This window comes from Nomascus leucogenys, chromosome 6 (genome assembly GCF_006542625.1).
Source record: "Nomascus leucogenys isolate Asia chromosome 6, Asia_NLE_v1, whole genome shotgun sequence".
Taxonomy (NCBI): domain Eukaryota; kingdom Metazoa; phylum Chordata; class Mammalia; order Primates; family Hylobatidae; genus Nomascus; species Nomascus leucogenys.
In genome coordinates, this window is record NC_044386.1 from 61,239,820 (window position 1) to 61,263,484 (window position 23,665).

Sequence of the window (23,665 nt, forward strand, 5' to 3'; positions counted from 1 at the left end):
AAAACAAAAAACAAAGAAAAAAACAAAGACCACATATTATACTATTTACATGAGATGTCTAGAATTGGTAAATTATCTATAGAGACAAAAACAGTTGGTTGCTAGGGTGGGGATTGGGGTAATGGTGGGGAATCGAGTCTTACAGGTATGGGTACAAGGTTCTTTCTGGAGTGATGAAAATGCTCTGAAATTGATTGTGGTAAGGGTTGCACAACTCTGTGAACATACTAAAAGCCGCGGAGTTATATTTCGATGAAGCTTAAAAAAAAAAAAAAAAAAAAGCTTTAAAAGGCTGGGTGCAGTGGCTCATGCCTGTAATCCCAGCACTTTAGGAGGCTAAGGCGGGCAGATCTCGAGGTCAGGAGTTCGAGACCAGCCTGGCGAACACGGTGAAACCATGGCTCTACTAAAAATACAAAAATTAGCTGGGCGTGGTGGCGGGTGTCTATAATGCCAGCTACTCGGGTGGCTGAGGCAAGGGAATTGCTTGAATCCGGGAGGCGGAGGTTACAGTGAGCTGAGATGGCGCCACTGCACTCCAGCCTGGGTGACAGAGCAAGACTCTGTCTCGAAAAAAAACAAAAACAAAAACGAAAACTTAAATTTGACTGTACGATAATTAAAAGCATAATGGTTACTGCTACATGAAGCCAAAAGACAAGGACAAAGTAGGGGGAAAATATTTGCAACTCGTATTATAGATTTTTAGCTGATTTTCTTCATCTATGAAGAGCTTCTACACATGATTAAGCAAAACGCAACCTAAAGAAAAATGTGTGGAGAGGTCAAATAAAACATCCATGGAAAAGAATTTAAAATAAAATTAAGTTTAGGTCGGGCACGGTGGCTCATGTCTGTAATCCCAGCACTTTGGGAGGCCGAGGCAGCCAGATCACGAGGTCAGTTCGAGACCAGCCTGACCAACATGGTGAAACCCTGTCTCTACTAAAAATACAAAAATCAGCCGGGTGTGGTGGCCCGAACCTGTAATCCCAGCTACTCAGGAGGCTGAGGCAGGAGAATTGCTTGAACTCAGGAGGCGGAGGTTGCAGTGAGCCAAGATTACACCACTGCACTCCAGCCTGGGCAACAGAATGAGACTCCGTCTCAAAAATAATAAGTTTAATATTTCCTGTACCATATTAATTTTAACATAAGTCATGTTTCTACAAAATGACTTGAAACATTAGAAAAACCAGACATCTATAAACGTATGTTATCAATTTCTATAAAGGCTCATAGGATTTTCTTTTTTATTTTCGTTATTTGTTTTTGAGACAAGGTCTCACTCTGTACTTAGGCTGGAGTGCAGTGGTGCAGTCACAGCTCACCATAGCCTCAAACTCCTGGGCACAAGGGATCCCTAGCTTCCCAAGTAGCTGGGACCACAGGTGCAAGCCACCGCACTTGGCTAGTTTTTAAATTTTTTGTGGAGACAGGGTCTCCCTGTGTTGCCCAGGCTGGTCTTGAACTCCTGGGCTCAAGCGATCCTTGCACCTCAGCCTCCCAAAGTGCTGAAATTACAGGCATGAGCCATGATGCCAGGCTGATTTTTCTTTATTATTATAATTGATTTATTTTTTAGAGATAGGTTCTTGCCCTGTTGCCCAGGCTGGAGTGCTGTGGCATGATAATAGCTCACTGTAGCTTCAAATTCTTGGGCTCAAGTGATCCTCCTGCTTCAGCCACTCGAGTAGTTAGGACTACAGGCACCCACCACCATACCCAGCTAATTAAAAAAAAATTGTTGGCCGGGTGCAGTGGCTCACACCTGTAATCCCAGCACTTTGGGAGGCTGAGGTAGGCGGATCACGAGGTCAGGAGATCGAGACCATCCTGGCCAACACGGTGAAACTCCGTCTCTACTAAAAAATGGAAAAAATTAGCCAGGCGTGGTGGCAGGCGCCTGTAGTCCCAGCTACTCGGGAGGCTGAGGCAGGAGAATGGCGTGAAACTGGGAGGTAGAGCTTGCAGTGAGCCGAGATCATGCCACTGCACTCCAGCCTGGGCAACAGAGCGAGACTCCGTCTCAAAAAAAAAAAAAAAAAAAAAAATTGTTTTGTAGGGTCAGGTTTTTGCTATGTTGCCCAGGCTGGTCTCGAACTCCTGGCCTGGAGTGATTCTCCTACCTTGGCCTCCCAAAGTGCTGGGATGGCAAACGTGGGCTGCCATGCCCGTTGAACCAGGAGGTCGAGGTTGCAGTGAGCTGAGATGGTGCCACTGCACTTCAGCCTGCTGGGCAACAGAGCAAGACTCTGTTTAAAAAGAAAAAAAAAAAAAAAAAAAAGAAAAAAAATTGCCTTCCCCTTGTCCTGAGCACTTAGGCAGAATTTTTGCTCAAAATCTTAATTATTATTTTTGCATTCCTAGCATGTAGTGGGAGTTATAAATTAGTTATGAGGTAACTCTTGCACTGGGACAGAATTCAACCTAGTATTAGGACTAGGGTCGGGCGTGGTGGCTCACGCCTGTAATTCCAGTATTTTGGGAGGCGAAGGTGGGCGGATCACTAGGTCAGGAGATCAAGACCATCCTGGCTAACACGGTGAAACCCCGTGTCTACTAAAAAAAAAAAAAAAATTAGCCGGGCGTGGTGGTGGACACCTGTAGTCCCAGCTACTTGGGAGGCTGAGGCAGGAGAATGGCGTGAACCTGGGAGGCAGAGCTTGCAGTGAGCCCAAATCGCACCACTGCACTCCAGCCTGGGCAACAGCGTGAGACTCCATCTCAAAAAAAAAAAAGAACTAGGCAATGTTAAGCATTAGACTAAATCTCAGGCTGGCTTGTTTATTTAACCAACAGCTACTATACTTTTTCTTAAAAACAGAAATGCTATGGATTAGGAAGAAAGAGGAAAAATATGTCCAGAAGGAAAAAGCAGGATAAGAGGGAAAACTATCATGATTTCTCATTACTATCAGTGACAAAATGGGAACGTCTCATTTAAATCACATTATCTTTTCCCTACATCCCCATTATCCCATCAGACAAATCTTCTAACTTTATTGCTGAAGCCTCTCCCATCCATGCTCCCTTCTCCTTTCATTACCACTACCCTGCCCAAATACCGCCCCTTAATATCCTTGCCTGAACTATTCCACTAGCTTATTTATCTATGTTCAATCCATCTTTCAGAATAGCCACCATTGATTTTCCTAAAGCAATGTTCAGTAATGAAAATATAAACCTAATTAATGTTTATTCCTTAATAAAATATTAACAAATGGTCTTTTAACCCTAAAATACTCAAAGGAATACAAACATAAAGCATATACAAAACTTTGTCTGGTTACTTTTTTTGTTAATAAATAGAGACAGGGTCTCACTAGGCTGCCCAGGCTGGTCTTGAACACCTAGGCTCAAGGGATCCTCCTGCCTCAGCCTGTGCTGGGATTACAGGTGTGAGCTACTGTGCCTGGCCTGGTTACTTTCATCTTCATAAAGAAGAAACTGCCTTTGGGAAGTAGAATAGGCGCCACTGCCCACCCTTAATAATTCCCACTTCAAAATATCCAAAAACCACACTCACATAACTGGCTGTTGTGCAGTCTCTTCCACATATGGAGTAAAACTGGGAAGCACAGCGGGTGCAGCTATCAGTGAAGCTGTATTGCCACGAGGCTGGAGATGAAGAAGAAAACTAAAATTACCATAGTTTTTATGTTCTCAGACAGCATATATAGACCATGGCTAAATATTCAAGAGGAATTAAAAGAGATGGTAAAAATACTTCTCTACTCTAAATGTGAAGTCTTTGTTGTGTCAGCAAAGCACTGGATCTAGGAGTTCTTACCCTGTGTTCCAAGGACCTGCCTGTGTTCCAAGGGCCTGCTTGCAGCTCATTCTCTTTGGCCCTGGGCACGGGGGGTGCTATCCATGGCTGGACTGTAGGCTTAGACAACTCTGCTGTAGAAGCCTCATCAGCATTTTCATCAAAAACAGTAATTCTACTATTACTTTGCATCTGTTGAGGAAATGGATTTTGGAGTCCTCTGTTCTGGCTTGGAGCTAGGAGCAAAAATATTAAAACCTCATGTAAAATGTTTCATTATTAACTTAGATGCCAGATAAAGTATACCTATTCTTCCTCAACTCAAGGAGAGTATTTCCACTACAACAGAAAAAAAAAAAGAAATTTTAAAAATAATCTTTAAAAAATAAATCAGAAATAGAATCGTTTTATCCATCCTTTGTGACTTATATTCTGCCTTCTTTTCCCTCCTCCAGTCACCCCACATCTTTTATTCACAGATTTCGAAAAAAGACATTCTGCATCTTCCTTCAGTCATCATTATAACATTATCTAGTTTTATCAGAAAGTAACCTAAGTTTTATCCTTCAGTTTTAAATTTTCTCTCAATGGAAATCAGCAGAGATATACTGGAACTAGAGAATACAAAATTAACCCATTTATTAGGGGTTTTCTCTGTTGTGGGGCTGGTTAACCAAGCTTCATCACGACCTGGATGAAACAGCCTTTGGGACCATACACTCCCTATATCCTAATTCTAGAACCACCAGGCAACATTCTGATTATTGATAAATTGATACCAGGAAAGAAATAAGAGATTAAAAGTCTGGTTTACATGTCTAACTGCTATAAATTTAGTAAATAAAAGCTTATTATTCTCCGTACCTTCTGCTCAATTTTGCTATGAACCTAAAACTGCTCTAAAAAATAGTCAGTGTTGGCCAGATGCAGTGGCTCACACCTATAATCCTAGCTACTTGGGAGGCTGAGGCAAGAGGACTGCTTGAGCCTAGGATTTTGAAGCTGCGGTGAGCTATGATTGCACCGCCACGTTTCAGGCAACAGAGCGAGAACCTATCTCTTAAAAAAAAAAAGTCCGTGTTAATTAAAAAAAAATTATTGCTGATCTTTGGGTATACAGAGAGTCTAATTTCTGGTCCCAAAGGGCTCTGAAGGCAGGGTTCTTAACCATATTAGTATCATTCGCTGAGGCTTTGGTATACGTAAGCTTCACTTTAACAACACCTGCTATGTTACTACATATCTTCTTTCAAGTAACAATGCAAACTCAGAAAATCTTGATGCTTCCTAAATGTTAGGTCTTTCTTAATTAAGACACAAAATTACTGATGCATTCTGATTTTACTGCACACTGTAATATTAGCTCTCCTTTGACTTCCTTCTTTGTGCTACTCAGTATTCAGCAAACTAGAACAGTGTCCACAGGTATATTTATGTATTATCTTCTTACATGATTTTAGCACTTACATGGTTTTACCACTAGAAACTAAGTTTTCCAAAATAACGTTTAACAAACTTACCCTTGAGAGCACCTCCTATACGGATGATTGGAGCTCTTGCTGTCTTTTTCCCTTTGCTCTTTAGTTCAGCTAGTGTGCTTCGTTGTGGTACAGAAGACTCAAAAACTTCCTCCTCTTCTTCTTTCTCAAGTGCCAACAGAGTTTGTCGAGACACTCGAGCTTGGAATTGTCTAAAGTAGCAGAATGCACAACTTTTAGTGAGGTGACCACTACTTTACCAGACTCAAAATTTCCAATTTGTTAAAGTAAACAAATTAGAAGAACAGGCTGGGGGAAGAACGCAGAAATATCCCAAAGAACATGTTTATTCTCTCGGAAGTAAAGAGAGTCACCTTAAGATCATGAAAAGTTTTGGCTAGAATTACTTAACTCTCCCTTTAAATGCCCAAGTTTGACCAATTTAAATTATTCTGAAAATCACCATTAAGTTGATCTGAGGATCAGGTTAGGGTTATTAAGACTAAGATCACAGAATTTATTAAGATTAGAGTTTCTCCACTAACTTTTTATTAGAAAACTTGATCCACCAATTAACACTGTGCCACATCTATTTTATCACTGTGTGTCTCTTTTCCTATACGCATGCACGCACACACACATATACAGTTTCTCCTGACCTATATGAAATGAAGTTGCATATGACATGACATTGTACTTTAGCAAAGCTGGCAGAAGTTTGAAAAGTAACCTTCCTATGCTGCTGCCACAGTTTTAAGTATTATCAGAAGATTCTCCATTCCTACCACTGCTTCATTTAACTAGCTTTAAAAAGTATTATCATAAGGGTAAAAAAAAACCCCAAAAACCCAGAATAAATTGCAGGTGTTGGCCAAGATGGAGTATGCCCACTATACCTTTTCTCTCTCTCTCCCTCACTGATAGGAATTAAAAACTGTAGACAATATACAAAAAAAGCAACTAACTGAGGGCTCTGAAAAGTCAACAAAAGCACGCAGACTGTGGAGAGGGGTCAAAACTTGAAGAAACAACCCACGCAGGATTGTTTCCTGTTTTTTTATTCTTCTATTTTCTCTTGTGGTTTTAAACTGTTGCAGTGGTGGTATGTGAATGTAAAACTCCTAGAGAAACCCCATCTTTCTGGCCCGAGGACTGGGAAAAGAGTACTCTGAAGGCCAAAGAATATGGGAGGAGAACTGCAAAGGAATGAGCTGAACAAGAGGATCTCCTAATTCTGTATGTGAATTGGCACACATCTTAGGTTCCCTCTTGAGCTATGCATGCACAGAGTAGATTCCAAGCAGCACAGAAAAGGCTTTGAGAACTGAACTATGATATAAACCACTGCCCAAGCCCCAGATTAACCCTTAAGCAGGACGTGCATGGGACAGACCCAAAGCAACATAGCAAAGGTCTTGAAAACCGAACTGACAGTGGAACCAACAGCCACACAAGATGACAAAGAACTTGTAATATCTGAAGTGTGGTTGTCTACTAAGACAAAAAACATAGATATTCTCCAGAGAATATTGGCCAACAGGATCAGAGTCTTCTAACATAGGGTCAGGATAAATGTCCAGGGTACAAGAATTACTTGACACACAAAGAACTAGAAAAATGTGACCAACTTTCAAAGGAAAAAACAATAAGCAAATGCAAACATAAAATGACCCAGATGGTATGGTTTGCAGATGGAGATTTTATTTTGTTTTTTTGAGACGGAGTCTCATTCTGTCACCCAAGCTGGAGTACAGTGGTGCAATCTCGGCTCACTACAATCTCTGCCTCCCGGGTTCAAGCGATTCTCCTGCTTCAGCCTCCCGAGTGGCTGAGATTACAGGCACCCACAACCACGCACAGCTAATTTTTGTATTTTTAGTAGAGAAAGGGTTTCACCATATTGGCCAGGCTGGTCTCAAATTCCTGACATCAAGAGATTCGCCCACCTCGGCCTCCCAGCATGTTGGGATTACAGGTGTGAGCCACTGTGCCCAGCCTGGAGATTTTAAAGTACCTAATATAACTATGTTCCATGAGATAAAGGTAAAAACATTTGAAATGAATGGAAAGACAGAAATTCTCAATAGAGAAACAGAAATTATAAAAAAGAATGAAACAGAAATTTTAGAATTGAAAAATACAGTATCTGAAATAAAAAATTTATGTTGAATGGTTTCAACAGCAGGATGGAGATGGAAGAGAAAAGAATAAGTGAACCTGAAGACAGAGCAATAAAAATGGGCCAATCTGAAAAACAAAAAGAAAAATGGTTAAACAGAGCTTCAGGGACCTATGGAATGATATCAAAAGGTTTAACTTGGACAGATTATTGGTAGCAGAGTCGGGGGAAATGGTCTAAAATTTGTGCAACTCAAGTCTCAGAGAGAGAAAGAAATATAGGTATAAAAAATCATTTTAAAAATAATGGCTGAAAACTTGTCAAATTTTGTGAAAGGTATACATTTACAAATTCAAAAGGCCCAGTGAACCACAGATTAAATGTAAAATCACATCTAGGCCAGGCGTGGTGGCTCATGCCTGTAATCCCAGAACTTTGGGAGGCTGAGGCGGGCAGATCACCTGAGATCAGGAGTTCGAGACCAGCCTGACCAACATGGAGAAACCCCATCTCTACTAAAATTAGAAAATCAGCTGGGTATGGTGGCGCATGCCTGTAATCCCAGCTACTCAGGAGGCTGAGGCAGGAGAATCGCTTGAACCCGGGAGGTGGAGGTTGCTGTGAGCTGAGATCGTGCCACTGCACTCCAGCCTGGGCAACAGAGCTAGACTCTGTCCCCCCCAAAAAAAAAGAAAATCACATCTAGACACATCACAATCAAACTTCTGAAAACCAAAGCTAAACAAGAAAAAATCTTGGACAAGGCAAGAGGAAAATCAACACATTATGTATAGGTCAGGAACTACTAAATGACTACAGATTTCTTATTAGAAACCATGGAGGGCCGGGTGCAGTGGCTCATGCCTGTAATCCCAGCACTTTGGGAGGCCGAGGCAGGCAGATCACGAGATGAGAAGATTGAGACCATCCTGGCTAACACGGTGAAACCCTGTCTCTACTAAAAATATAAAAATTAGCTAGGCGTGGTGGCAGGCACCTGTAGTCCCAGCTACTTGGGAGGCTGAGGCAGGAGAATGGCGTGATCCCAGGAGGCAGAGCTTGCAGTGAGCCGAGATTGCGCCACTGCATTCTAGCCTGGATGACAGAGCGAGACTCCGTCTCAAAAAAAAAAAAGAAAAAGAAAAAAGAAACCACGGAGGCCAGAAGACAGTGGGATAACATCATTAAAGAGGTGAAAGAAAAGAAATGTTGGCTGGGCACAGTGGCTCATGCCTGTAATCCCAGCACTTTGGGAGGCCAAGGTGGGCAGATCATTTGAGGTCAGGAGTTTGAGACCAGCCTGGCAAATGTGATGAAACCCCATCTCTTCTAAAAATACAAAAATTAGCCGGGTGTGGTGGTGCATGCCTATAGTCCCAGCTACTCAGCTACTCGGGAGGCTGAGGCAAGAGAATCACTTGAGTCTGGGAAGTGGAGGTTGCAGTGAGCTGAAATTGTGCCATCCATTGCACTCCAGCCTGGGTGACAGAGCGAGACTCCATCTCAAAAAAAAAAAAAAAAGAAAAAAAAGAAACGAAACATTGACCCAGAATTCTATATCCAGTAAAAATATTTTTCAGGAAAGAAGATGAAATGAAGACATTCTCAGATGAAGAAAAACTAGGAGAATTAATTGACAATAGACCTGGTCTAAAAGAAAATGGCTAAAAGAAGTTCTTCAGACTGAAGGGAAATGATACTAGAAGGGAACCTGGAGCTTCAGGAATGAAGAAAGAACAACAACAACAAAAAAGGGTAAACACAAGAGACTATTTTCCTAAGTTATTTAAGATAGATATATATATATGGCTTTTGAAAGCAAAACAAAATATTGTCTGGTGGGGTTTTCAATGCATATAGATGTAATACATATGGCAAGTATACCAAAAGGGTAGGGAGTATAAAGGAACCTTTATGGTTATAAAGCTTCTGTATTTTACTTTAAATGGTAAAACATTACCTCTAAGTAGAATGTGAAAGTTTAGGTATATTATATACCTTATAGCAACCACTTAAAAAGTTGTAACAGGCAAAAAGTCAATAACACAAATTAAAATGAAATACTAAAAAACACTCAGATAATCCAAAAGAAGGTAGGAAAGAGGCCGAAGAGGAACAAAAGGCATGGAACAAATAATAAAATAGTAGACCTAAACCCAACAATATTAAAAATTCTATTAAATGGTCTCAACATAACAAAAAAGATATTGTTAGAGTTCACGGAAAAAACAAGACCCAACTATTTGCTGTGTATAAGAAACCCACTTAAAAAATATAAAGACATAGGTTAAAAGTTAAAGAAGCTAATTAACATAAGTGTCACTAAAGTTGGTATATAACCCTCCACTGCTAAATTTGACTAGCTTAACAAAAAGGTAAAAAGAAAATGACACAAAAACCTGTTACACAAATATTCATAACAGTATTATTTTGTAATAGCCAAAAGGTGCAAACAACCTAAATGTTCACTAACTGATGAATGGATAAATAATATTCATATGATGGAATATCATTCGGCAATAAACAGGAATAAACTACTGATATATGTCACAATTATGTTCATTTATGATGAACCTTGAAAATAGTATGCTGAAAATCCCTGTTCCACCCTCCCCTCCCTGGAAAAAAAAAAAAAGGAAATAGTATGCTAAGTGAAAGAAGCCAATCACAAAAGACCATGTATTGTAGGATTCCATTTAACTGAAATGTCCAGAATAAGCAAATCCATAGGGACAAAAAGCAGAGTACTGGTTGTCTAGGAGTGAGGTAAGTAGGAATGGGGAGTGACTGCTAATGGGCATGGGGTTCATTTTAGGGTGTTAAAAATGTTCTAAAATTAGATTGTAATGATGATTATACAACTCTAAGAGTGGTTTTTTTTTTTTTTTAATGTGGTTTTTAAAAAGTAAAGAAAGGGAAAAGATGTACCATGCAAACAAAAAGGAAGCTGGAATAGCTGTACTAATATCAGACCAGGTAGACTTCTGAATAAGGAGTATTATCAGGGATAAAGGGAGACATTATATAATGATACAGGGGTCAATTCTAAATGTCTATGGATCTAAAAGAACTTCAAAATATATTAGGCAAAACTGATGGGACTAAAAGAAATAGACAAAATCACAAAGAGGCTTCAAAACCCTTCTTAGTAATTGATATAACAAGTAGACAGAAAGTCATCAATGATACAGAAGACCAGAACAGACTACCAGTCAACTTGCCTTAAATTATATTTACAGATTACACTCTAAAACACAGAATACACATATTTTTCAAGTGTACATGAAACATTCACGAAGATAAACCATAATCTGAGTGATAAAACAAACCTTAACAAATTTAAGACTTGAAACCATATACCTTATGTTCTCTGACCACTATGGAATTAAACTAGATATCAATAACAGAGATATCTGAAAAATCCAAAAACACTTCGTAACAAAAACACTTCCTAACTGAAGTAATACACTTCTAAGTAACTCATGAGTCAAAAGGAAGACACAGGGTAAGTTAGAAAATATTTTGAACTAAATTAAAATGAAAATACAGTATATCACAACTTGTGGGATACAACTAAAGCAGTGCTTAGAAGGGAATTTAGAGCATTAAATGCTTATATTAGAAAAAGAGAAAGGTCTAGAATCAGTGATCTAGGCTTTTACCTTAAACTACAAAAAGAAGAGCAAGTTATATCCAAAGCAAGCGGGAAGAAATAAAGTGCAGAAATAAAATTAAGAACAGAAAATCATTGAGAAAAAAAAAAAAATCAATGAAATGAACCCAAAAGCTGGTTTTCTAAAACAATCAGTAAAATTGATATCCTAGCCAGACTGAGAAGACACAAATTACCAGTATCAGGAGAAAGAGGGAGAATCACTACATAACCTACAGACATTAAAAGCATAATAAGGGAATATTATGAACAACTCTATGCCCACAAACTCATTAACGTGGATGAATGGATCAATTCCTTGAAAGACAAAAATCTGCCAAAGTTTACTTAAAAAAAAAAAAAAAGCAAAGCCTAAATAAATGGAGAATTATACCATATTCCTGTATAATCCTAATCAAAATCCCTGAAAGCTGATTCTAAAACTTATATAGAAAGTCAAATGAACTACAGAGTTAAATATAAGAACAAAGAGTACTCATTTTATCTGATTTCTAGACTTACTATAAAAGGTACAGTAATCTAGATAGCATGGTAAACACTAATGGATAGACACATACATCGGTAGAAAAAATAGAATAGCAATAAACCTACATAAATATGATCAACTGATTTTTTTAAAATCAAGGTATAAAGGCAATTCAATGGAGAAAGGTTAGTCTTTTCAACAATTGGCATTGGAACAAATGAACACTAATATGCTAAAAAAGAACCTTAACCACTATCCTCTATAAAAATTAACTCAAAATGGATCAGAGATCTAAATGTAAAAAGTGAAATTATAAAACTTGAAGATGAAAATCTCTGTAACAACCTTTGGCTAGACAAAAAATTCTCAGACACAACATCAAAAGCACGATCCATACAAGAAAAGCTTGTAAATTAGACTTCTTTAAAATTAAAAACTTCTGTTCTAAAAAAGACAGTTAAGAAAATGAACAGAACAGGCTTAAGCTGAGAGAAAATATTTTCAAATCACATATCTGACAAAGGCTTATATTTACAATCTATAAAGAACTTTTACAACTCAAATGCATTATGCTAAATTAAACAGGCCAGACTCAAAAGGCTATATATTATACGATTCCATTTATATGGCACTCTGGAAAAGGCAAAACCATAGGCTGGAGAATAAATCAGTGTTTACCAGGGGTTTGGGTTCAGCATAGGTACTAATTACAAAGGGAATTCTTTTAGGGGGTGTGAAATTATTCTGTATCTTGGTAATGATGATGATCACAAGTTTTTTTACTCATAGTACTATATACCAAAGAGTAGATTTTACTCTATGATAAATTTTTAAAATAAATCTTTAAAAAAATTGAATAGTAACTAAGTAAACGTAACATGCCAATCCACCAGAAAGCACTTTATTCAGATGCAAAAAAGAGATAATTTATTTCTATTATTTTTAGAGTTAAGACAAGCTCCAAAGAAAGTTTACCGGTGCTGGGACTGTAGTCTTTCTAGTGGTTCAGCCTTCTGTTGAATCCCTTCCTGAAATATCGCATCTGCTTTCCTAAAGTTTTCTCTAGCTTCATATTCTTCTGCCCATGAGATATAGAACTGAGCAAGTGAAACACCAATCCCTTGGTTGTGCAAGTAACTGTACATATCCAAAGGCTCATTGCATAAACGCCCCTGTAACAGAAGTGTTAACAGTTAACCAATTTCTACTCACGTATTGAATGCCTATTAGTTGCCAAACAATCACTGGAGATACTACATGCAATTCCTGTATTGAAAAAAAATCTATTATTACAATGTGATAAGGACCATACTGGGAGGACCTAAAAAAGAGACAAAATTGAGTGATTTGTAAGAAGAGTTGGAGAGTAAAGGCTTCAAGAAGGAGTAATAAGCCAGGTGCAGTCACTTATGCTTGTAATTACAGCACTTTGGGAGGCCGAGGTAGGAGTAGGAGGATCGCTTGAGGTTAGGAGTTTGAGACAAGCCTGGGCAACATAACAAGACCCTGTCTCTACAACAAAATTTAAAAATTTAGCTGGGCATGGTGGAAGGCGCCTGTAGTCCTAGCTACCCAGGAGGCTGGGGCAGGAGAATCACTTGAGCCCAAGAGTTTGAGGCTGCAGTGAACTATGATGGTGCCACTGCATTCTAGCCTGGGTGACAGAGTGAGAACCTGTCTCTAAAGAAAAGAAAAAAAAAGGGGGAGGAAGGGGTTAACATTTGAGCTTAGCCCTGAAGGAGAAATGGACTTTCATCAGGTGGAAAATGGGAAGGGAAGGGTATTTCAGCCAGAGAAAATAGCATAAGCAAAGATACAGAAAATTAAAAGTTATGTAGGGGTCCAGGCAAGATAATAGTCTGGAGAAAAAGGCTGTGATAGGTCTTGAATATCAAGCTAATCAATTCTGAATCTGCCTAATAGTAATTGTTATATGTGTTAGGGTGGGTGAGCGATAAGCAAAGGAATGACATAGTCAAATCTGTGTTTTAGAAGAGACATTATGAGACCATATACAATGTAGATAATTCTATTAGCAAGAGGGAGGAAAATATCACTAAAAACCTCACACCACAAACATTTTGATAAATTTTTTCAGTCTTTTTTCCCTTAAGGATACAAGGATATATATTATCTTATAAAGTTTTGATCATAATAAAATTTGCTTTTATTCCACTATAATACTGCATCATTCACTTTTCCACGCTGCTGCTTACACTTAACCATTATTTTTTATTTTTTTTTATTTCTAGAGACAAGGTCTTGCTCTGTTGCCCAGGCTGGACTGCAGTGATGCAATCATAGTTCACTGCAACCTCGAATTCTTTCCACTATTATTTTTAAATGAATGCATCATGTTTCATCTAATAGAGCTTCCATAATTTAATTGTTCATCTACTTCTGGATAGTTAAACAACTTCTAATTTTGCCCAATTATAAATAATTCTATAAAAAATAACTTCATGCACACAACCTTTCACATTTTACATTATTCCCTTAAGAGAAATTCCTAGAACTATGTTAAAAGGTAACAAATTGCTTTCTGAGAAGGTTGTAAAAATTGTTAATGCTAAAATTTAATAATTCGCAAAAATATTCATTCCACCAGACTCTAATCAGCATTAGAAGCTATTAAAAACAATTCCTAAATTCACATAAAAATAGCATTTTTTTCTTTTTTCTTTTTTTTGAGACGGAGTCTCGCTCTGTTGCTCAGGCTGGAGTGCAGCGGCGCAATCTCGCCTCACTGCAACTTCCGCCTCCCAGGTTCAAGTGATTCTCCTGCCTCAGCCTCCCGAATAGCTGGGACTACAGGCACCTGCCACCACGGCTGGCCAATTTTTGTATTTTTAGTAGAGACGGGGTTTTGCCATATTGGCTAGGATGGTCTCCATCTCTTGATCTCGTGATCCACCCACCTCGGCCTCCCAAAGTGCTGGGATTACAGGCGTGAGCCACTGCGTCCGGCCAAAAATAGCATTTCAATGATCTAGTTAGGAGTTCTTTTACTAGTAGAGAAGCTACCATTTGTTACTTTACCAAATGTCTCCTATTTATCTGTTCCTAATTGTCTAGCCCAGGTTAAGTCCTTCTTGTATGCGTTCCTATAGAACTCGTAATTTTCTCTTTGTTACAGTTACAGTTAATGGCTTCACATTTGTCTTTCAGATAAACTAAGCTTTACAAACTCAGAAGACATTGCTATTATATGCCAGCCCTTAATCATGGTCTAGTACAACAAATGCTAAATAAATGAAATGTTTTATTTATATCTTTAACAAAAATAATTAGTATTTTATAGTTTAATTTTGCAGTAATTCAGTAAGTGGATTTTTCTTGCTTATTTAAATTAGTGATGTTTTCTCATACGTGATGGTGTTTCAAGAAAAGTTATAACTCTGAAGGTGCTACCAGCATAAGATCCAGTCTTTGATATCTGTCACTACATAGATATAGCTTAACATTGAGTTCACTACTTTGAGAGCTTTCTGAATGGTTCTGGTGTTCTTGTGCATGGGACAGCCAGTAAAGATCAGGTTATTCAGAGTGCTGAATAAGATCACTTAAGAAATAACATAAATAAAAGTACTATATGGTTAGATTAATAGATCTAAAAGTTAAATAAACCTTTTTTTTGGTAACCCTTAAATTGCCAAACTAAAATAATTTTATACCTTTAAATAAAAGTACCAGATGTTTTCCAGAAACAATTTTTTCCTTAGCTAGACTGTAGGAGTTACATAAAATAACTGACTGGAGAAATCCTTCTGCAAAGCAAAAGAAAGTAGTGTGAAGAATTCATCTGTTACTCCTCTTGACCAGACCCACAAAGAAAAAGCAATAGTTTAATATGTACCTCGTTAGCCACATACAAAGTTCAGATTATTGCTGATCATTCTAGTGCTGATCATTTGAATTTGATGGTTGTCTACACCAGTGCTTCTCAAATAATCTGTGGCGAAGGGGCCAGTTTTATTGTGTGTATGTGTGTGTTCCATTATGGACTGATATAAAGTACAATAGAAACAGAAGTTACTCAAAGAATGATGATGTGCTTGGATGTCCCGGCAATATCAAATTGTTACCAAAGTTTCTAAAGGCTCACTTTCAATTTTTGTACTTATCTCAAACAGTATGCAAACCCTTCTTTCAGTAGCACTGATCTAGATTATGCTTTTTACTTCATGATATTATTCTTCTTCAGTACAAGCACCAGGTTATCAAAAATAAACAGATAAATTATTCTAATTAATTGTTACTTTTAACAACTCCAATTAAATATAATCATAGAATCCTGGGATTAAAAGTCACTTTAGAGGTGCAGCTAGTCCAATCTTTTTTTTTTTTATTATTATCTTTTTTTCTGAGACTGAGTCTCGCTCTGTCGCCCAGGCTGGAGTGTAGTGGCATGATCTCAGTTCATGCAACCTCTGTCTCCTGGGTTCAAGCGATTCTCCTGCCTCAGCCTCCCGAGTAACTGGGATTACATGTGCGCACCACCACGTGTGGCTAATTTTTGTATTTTTTGTATTTTTAGTAGAGATGAGGTTTCACCATGTTGGCCAGGCTGGTCTCGAACTCCTAACCTCAGATGATACACTTTTAATAAATTACATGTAAAGATATTATTTAGGCTAGTGACAAATGAAGGACAAAATCCATTGTTACACCACCAGAGTCCACAGACTCCAGGCTAACAAATCTGTTTAGCATTCTTTGGGTGCCATTCTTCATTATAAGTTTCTGTAACTAATATCCATAAGGTAATTTCTCCAACTTTTCACTAAGGATGTAAAAATATTTGTCGAATGTCCTGAGGAAATCAAGATACCTTATGACTTCAGGATTTACCTAATTTTCTATACTTGTAACTACAGTTGACCCTTGAACAACACAGGTCTGAACTGCATAGGTTCACAAATACACAGATTTTCTTCCATCTCTGCCACCCGTGAGACAGCAAGACGAACCCGTTTTCTTCCTCCTCAGCCTACTCGATGTGAAGACAACGAGGATGAAGATCTTTATAATGATCCACTTAATGACTATTAAATATACGTTCTCTTCCTTATCATTTTCTTAATAACATTTTCTTTTCTCTAGCTAACATTGTTGTAAAAAAAAAAAAAGATATAATACATATAGCATACAAACTATGTGTTCATCAACTTTATGTTATTGGTAAGGCGTCTGGTCAACAGTAGGCTATTAATAATTTTGGGGGCCAAAAGTTATATGCAGACTTTCAACTGGGTGAGGGGTGGGCACACCTATGCCCTGTGTTGTTCAGGAGTCAACTGTATTGGAAGTTTAAAATCAGTCCTCCTCAAGACTTACTTTAGTAAGAAATTTATTTCTTACTTTATTACTTTATTTTAGTAAGAAATTTATTTCTTACTTTATTACTTTATTTTAGTAAGAAATTTATTACTTTATTACTTTATTTTAGTAAGAAATCTTATCAGTTTTAATGTCAAGAGATTTATTTTAGTAAGAAATCTTATCAGTTTTAAATTCAATATTTCATCATATTGTAGTGGTTGTAAATAATTCCAAATATTTATTGTTTATTTTTTAAAATTTATTTTAGAATAAAAGCAGTAATATTAGGCCGGGCATGGTGGCTCACGCTTGTAATCCCAGCACTTTGGGAGGCCGAGGCGGGCGGATCGCAAGGTCAGGAGATCGAGACCACGGTGAAACCCCGTCACTACTAAAAATACAAAAAGAAATTAGCCGGGCGTGGTGGCGGGCGCCTGTAGTCCCAGATACTCGGAGAGGCTGAGGCAGGAGAATGGCGTGAACCCGGGAGGCGGAGCTTGCAGTGAGCCGCGATTGTGCCTCTGCACTCCAGCCTGGGCGACAGAGCGAGACTCCGTCTCAAAAAAAAAAAAAAAAAAAAAAGCAGTAATATTAATGTCTAAGAAACGGTGAGCTTTTTTTAATAAAAAATATGTTTTTCCTACGTGTCAAGTGAGACAGTACAAAGTAGTGCTGGGATTACAGGCATGAGCCACCATGCCCAGCTGAGGCAGACATTTTTGGCAGTAGCAATATACTAGGTGAAAAAAGTCCAAAGACCAATAAAAAACTAAAATATTACTTCTTTATGTTGATGACTTTCATAAAGGGGTGAAAGGGATATCAGAATCGCAGAGGGAAGTTTTTCCCCAAACAACCACACTGCTGCCAAATGTTAGCTCCTGCACTCCTCCTCCAGTACAGCTGAATGGCCCAATTATGTTTTTCTGTTTTGGTTTTTGTTTTTTTTGAGACAGGATCTTGCTCTGTCACTTGGGCTGGTGTACAGTGGTGCAATCTCGGCTCACTGTAGTCTGGACTTCCCGGGCTCAAGCGACCCTCCCACCTCAGCCTCCTGAGTAGCTGGGACTACAGGTGCTGTGCCACCACACCTGGTTAATTTCTGTACCTTTTGTAGAGATGGGGTTTCACCAATTTTGCCCTGACTAGTCTTGAACTCCTGGGCTGAAGCGATCAGCCCACCTCAGCCTCCCAAAGTGTTGGGACTACAGACATGAACCACTGCACCCAGTTATGTTTAGAATAAATAAGTAAGTAATCCGGACTAGGGGTGTTGGCTCACGCCTATAATCCCAGCACTTTGGGAGGCCAAGGTGGGAGGATGGCTTGAGTTCAGGAATTCAAGACCAGCCTGGGCAACAGAGAGAGACGTCATCTCTATTAAAAATTTAAAACTTAGCCAGATGTAATGGCACAGCACCTGTAGTCCCAGCTACTCAGGAGGCTGAGGTGAGAGGATTGCTTGAGCCCAGGAGGTTTAGACTGCAGTGAGCCATGATGGAGCCACTGCACTCCAGCCTGCGTGACAGAGTGAGACCTTGTTTCAAAACATAAAATAAATTATTAATCCATACTCATTGAGAGATCTACAGACTTTGCGATCAATCTTAAAAGGGCGAAAATACCTTATTATACTATATTTAAGTCCACCTTTAAGTAGAACCAATTTAAGAAGTACTGCATATTTATTAAATGTTTCCAATCTACTAAATGGTTCAAAATGGCTGTTTTACTTTTTTTTGGTATACCAGATACCTCTAGAGAAAATCTCTTAGTTTAATATTTAAAACTCAGATGGCACTTGAGAAAGACTTACTAATTTAAGCCAGAGATTGAGAAATCGAGGATCACTATAATATCGTTTTTCTCCTTGTAGTGCTTCTACAGCTCTTTCTAATAACGTTGACATATTACTCTCCTTCCCACCTTGAGGATAGTTCTGCTCTGTCCAGCTGATATACCTAAATGGGAAGAAAAAGATAAGAACACATTTTAAATTGAACATGTACTTTTGTTCTTGCTCCAAGACCCATTCTGGATTTTAGCAGAAGTAAAGTATGTTTCTTTTGAGGTCCTCAATGACATACCCTAAGCCTGTATCCCTCAAACTTCTCCAAAGTATCTCCAGCACATGCTTCTGGGGAAAACTGAGGATAGGGATAGAAGGGTGTAGTTCAAAGTCATACATCATCAACTCGAAATTTCTTGAATCTTAAACACCTCAGGAAGATATATTATGATTATTCTGGATCTCTGTGCCCCCGGGACACCACTGTCTACTCTGACACACACTCCATATGCCCCAATTTGAGAAACATGGCCATAAGGATTTATCTGTTAATGTTTCTATTGTCCTTGTGAAATAAAAAGACCCACCTATCCCAAACATCCAGAGGGTCATTTCCAGTGTAAAATCGAATTTCATATTCAAATGCCCTGAAATTTAAACAGAAAAAGTTAGCATATGCAATAGTGACAACAGCCAATGAACAAGTATCACTTCCATTTTTATTCATGTAATAAGTAGGTAATATTGATCTAAATTATTGCACTAGAGTTTATGAGTTTGTTAAAGAATAGAAAAAGGCCAGGTGTAGCAGCTGATGCCTGTAATCCCAACACTTTGGGAGGCCAAGTGGGGTGGATCACTTGAGGTCAGGAGTTTGAGACCAGTCTGGGCAACATGGTGAAACCCCATCTCTACTAAAAACACAAAAATTAGCTGGGCGTGGTGCCAAGCACCTGTAATCCCAGCTACTCGGGAGGCTGAGGTGGGAGGAGCACTTGAACCTGGAAGCAGAGGCTGTAGTGAGCAGAGATTGCAGCACTGCACTCCAGCCTGGGCAACAGAGCGAGACTCCGTCTCAAAAAAAAAAAAAAAAAAAAAGAATAGAAATAATTAAGATTCTACTTAACATAAGAAGAGAGAGAAATATATAGAAATTAGAGAAACAAATTTCAAGACAACATACAGAAAAACAGTATTGATATTACACAGCAGTTAAGAACTCTGGAACAAGACAACCTAGATTCAAATTCAGCTCCACCAATCACAAGCTGAGTAACATGGACAAGCTACTTAAACCCTGTTTTCAGTTTCCTCATTTGTAAAATGGGGATAATAATAGTACTTTCTTATTAGGTTGACTAGTCTTAAATGTAAAGGGTTTACACACATAAACAAATATATAAATAAGAATTTTAAAGTTCAAAAAAAACTTCCATGGGTAACATTGGTCAGAGAAGAATAATACCATAAATAATTTGGAGAACACCTCAAAAAAAGGGTAAAATATGACTATAAAAAGCTGGAAAAGGCAGAGGGCTAAGACCAAATTAAGACTGACCAGTTAGAATAGAGGGGAAGAATTAGGTAATAAGCCAGAATTTGGATAAATGATTAATCAAAATTAGATAAGCAGTTATGTTTGATCTAAAAATAATAAATTAGTCCCTGACACATGGGAACTTATACTCTAATAAGAAAAACAAAGTACACAAATGAAAAATGAACTAGTAATACAAAGCAGGATACTAAATTACAGTACCAAGAATGGATAGTAAAGGCTTTAAGAAGTCAAAAGGAGGTATCACAGAAGTAGCCTCAGAAGGTGAGACTCTGAAAGAACCAGGGAATTTGAAAGAAAAAGTGTTTTCAAGACAGAGGGAAACTAATATTGAATAAAATTACGAAGGTGGAAGAGCTTTTCCAAAGGAAGGTGAGTGGACCCTAAGCTATAAAATAAAGTCAGTACCGAGAACAAATGGAGGCCCCTGGAGAAGTAAGAAGCACATGCTTTAAATGTAAATTTAAAGACTTTGGATTCCATCTACTCCAGCCACTACTGGTTCTTTAATTGGAGGGCATCTTAAATATAAGATTTCAGAAAGATTAATCAAGCAACTTTATAAGGATAGCCAGGCATTAGAAGAAGGGACCACAGTTATGAGGCTAATATGGCAATTAAAGTGTGAAATAATGAGATTATCTGCAGAAATGGTGAAACGATAAAATCTAAGGCACTATTGATAAAAATCAGCAATCCTACCAATTGATCTATAGATTCAAACCAATGTAATCAAAATCCCAGCAGGCTCTTTTCTCTTTTTCTTTTTTTTTGAGACGGAATTTCGCTCTTGCTGCCCAGGCTAGAGTGCAATGGCGCAATCTCTGCTCACTGCAACCTCCACCTCCTAGGTTCAAGTGATTCTCCTGCCTCAGCCTCCCGAGTAGCGGAGATTACAGGCATGCGCCACCACGCCCGGCTAATTTTGTATTTTTAGTTGAGACAGGGTTTCTCCATGTTGGTCAGGCTGGTCTCAAACTCCTCACCTCAGGTGATCCGCCCGCCTAGGCCTCCTAAAGTGCTGGGATTACAGGCTTGAGCCACCATGTCCAGCCTTTTTTTTTTTTCTTTTTCAGTAGGCTCTTTTCTAGAAATTGACAAGATGATTTCAAAATTTGTTTGCAAAGGACCAAGAATAACTAAAGCAATTTTGAAAAGAACAAAAGCTGTAGAACTCACTCTGCTGGACTTGCTATGTAAAACTAATCAAGACAGTGTATTTTATTGGTGAAAAGATAGACAATTTGATCAATGGAACAGAATATAGAGTCCAGAAATAACCCACACATATGTGGTCAAATGATTTTTGAAAAGGGCCCCAAGGCATTCAATGAGGAAAGGAAAAAAAAAATCTAGCAAATGGAGGCAGAACAACTAGAAAGATAACCCATATGGGAGGAAAAAAACTTGTTTACTCCAACCCCACACCATATACAAGGATAAATTTAAGAAAAATCATACACCTAAACATAAAAGCTAAAATAATGCTTGGCTGGGCCCAGTGGCTCATGCCTGTAATCCCAGCACTCTGGGAGGCCGAGGCGGGCGGATCACCTGAGGTCAGAAGTTCAAGACCAGCCTGGCCATGGTGAAACCCCGTCTCTACTAAAAATATAAAAAATTAGCCAGGCATGGTGGTGCGCGCCTGTAATCCCAGCTATTCGGGAGGCTGAGGCAGGAGAATCACTTGAACCCAGGAGGCAGAGGTTGCAGTGAGCCGAGATTGCGCTCCGGCCTGGGCAACAAGAGCAAAACTCCATCTCAAAAAAAAAAAAAAAAGCTAAAATAATGAAGCTAGTAAAAGAAAACATAAGACAGTATCTTTGTGACTTTGGGGTAGGCAAAAGTCTCCTGAAGAGGACACAAAAAGTACTAACCATAAAACAAAAACACTAATTAATTGAACTTCATCAAAATTTAAAACTTAGCAGTTTTAAAAAAAAACACCCAGAAAATAAACAGCCATGGGTGAGGGAAAAAAAATTTGCAACACATGTATTTGATAAAAGACTAGTATAGAGACTACATAAAGTACCCCTACTGGGGAGCATAGATTCAGGGAATCTTGAATCTATGCTCCTGAAACTTGAATCAGGGAAACTTGAATCTTTACTCCTGGGAAAAGTAAATAAAGAACCCCTACAACACAATTTGAAAACTGGGCAAAATATCTAAACAGATACACCACAAAAGAAGATATACAAAAGGCCAAAAAGCATGTGAAAAAACGTTCACCATTATTGGTCACCAGGGAAATGCAAAGTAATGAGACATAACTCCACAAAACTAGAACGGCTAAAATGAAAAAGACCGACAACGCCAAATACTGGAGTGGATTTGGTACAAATGAACTCTCATGAGTTGCTGGTAGAAATGTAAAATGTTACAACCTCTTTGGTAAACCAGTTTCTTCAACAGTTAAACATACATCTATTCTATGGGCCAACAATTCCATTCCAAGGGAAATGAAAATTATGTCTACTGCCAGGCGCGGTGGCTCACGCCTGTAATCCCAGCACTTTGGGAGGCTGAGGTGGGTGGATCACAACGTCAGGAGATCGAGACCATCCTGGCTAACATGGTGAAACCCTGTCTCTACTAAAAAATAGAAAAAATTAGCTGGGCGTGGTGGCAGGCGCCTGTAGTCCCAGCTACTCAGGAGGCTGAGGCAGGAGATTGGCGTGAACGCAGGAGGCAGAGCTTCCAGTGAGCCAAGATCGTGCCACTGCACTCCAGCCTGGCCGAAAGAGCGAGACTCCGTCTCTTAAAAAAAAAAAGAGAGAGAGAGAAAATTATGCCTACAAAAAGCCTTGTTCAAGAATGTCCACAGCAATATTATTCATAAAGCACAAAACTGGAAGAATCTAAATATTCATCAATTGGTGAATAAATAAATGAAATCCTATTCAATAAAAAGAGCAATCTACTGATGCATGTAAAATGAAAAAATATGATGAATGAGGCTGGGTGCGGTAGCTCACACCTGTAATCCCACCACTTTGGGATGCCAAGGTGGGCGGATCACTTGAGCTCAGGAGTTCAAGACCAGCACAGCCAACATGGCAAGGACCCATCTCTACTAAAAATACAAAAATTACCCTGGCGTGGCGGCACACGCCTGTAATCCCAGCTATTTGGGAGGCTGAGGTGGGAGTATCACTTGAAACCGGGAGGCAGAGGTTGCAGTGAGCTGAGATCAGGCCACTGTACTCCAACCTGGGTGATAGAGGGATACCCTGTCATATTTAAAAAAAAAAAAAAAAAATCCAAAGAGATGAATAAGAATAGTCATTACATTATAATCCCAAATTATGATATTTTGCCTGTAATGGCAGTATTTCTTTTTGTCAGAGATTGAAGGTAGAAACTGATACTCTGATTTACCTTTTTTTTAAAAAAGCGTATTTATCAAAACATGTATTAGTTAAAGGAGAACAAGATCCACAGGTCCATTTGAATAACATAAGAGTATTTTTCAGCTTTTATTT

General features: G+C 38.6%; 1 protein-coding gene across 1 annotated transcript in view; it reads right to left on the reverse strand.

Moving 5' to 3' along the window:
• BUB1B (BUB1 mitotic checkpoint serine/threonine kinase B) overlaps positions 1-23,665 on the reverse strand; it is a 65,659-nt gene that overhangs the window by 37,344 nt on the left and 4,650 nt on the right. Inside the window, exons 3-8 of the mRNA XM_003266722.2 lie at positions 19,207-19,266; positions 18,647-18,791; positions 12,484-12,680; positions 5,293-5,462; positions 3,794-4,008; positions 3,530-3,621 (exon numbers count right to left, since the gene is read on the reverse strand). Of these exons, the coding sequence (XP_003266770.1) occupies positions 3,530-3,621; positions 3,794-4,008; positions 5,293-5,462; positions 12,484-12,680; positions 18,647-18,791; positions 19,207-19,266 (879 nt within the window). The remainder of the gene's footprint in view (positions 1-3,529; positions 3,622-3,793; positions 4,009-5,292; positions 5,463-12,483; positions 12,681-18,646; positions 18,792-19,206; positions 19,267-23,665) is intronic.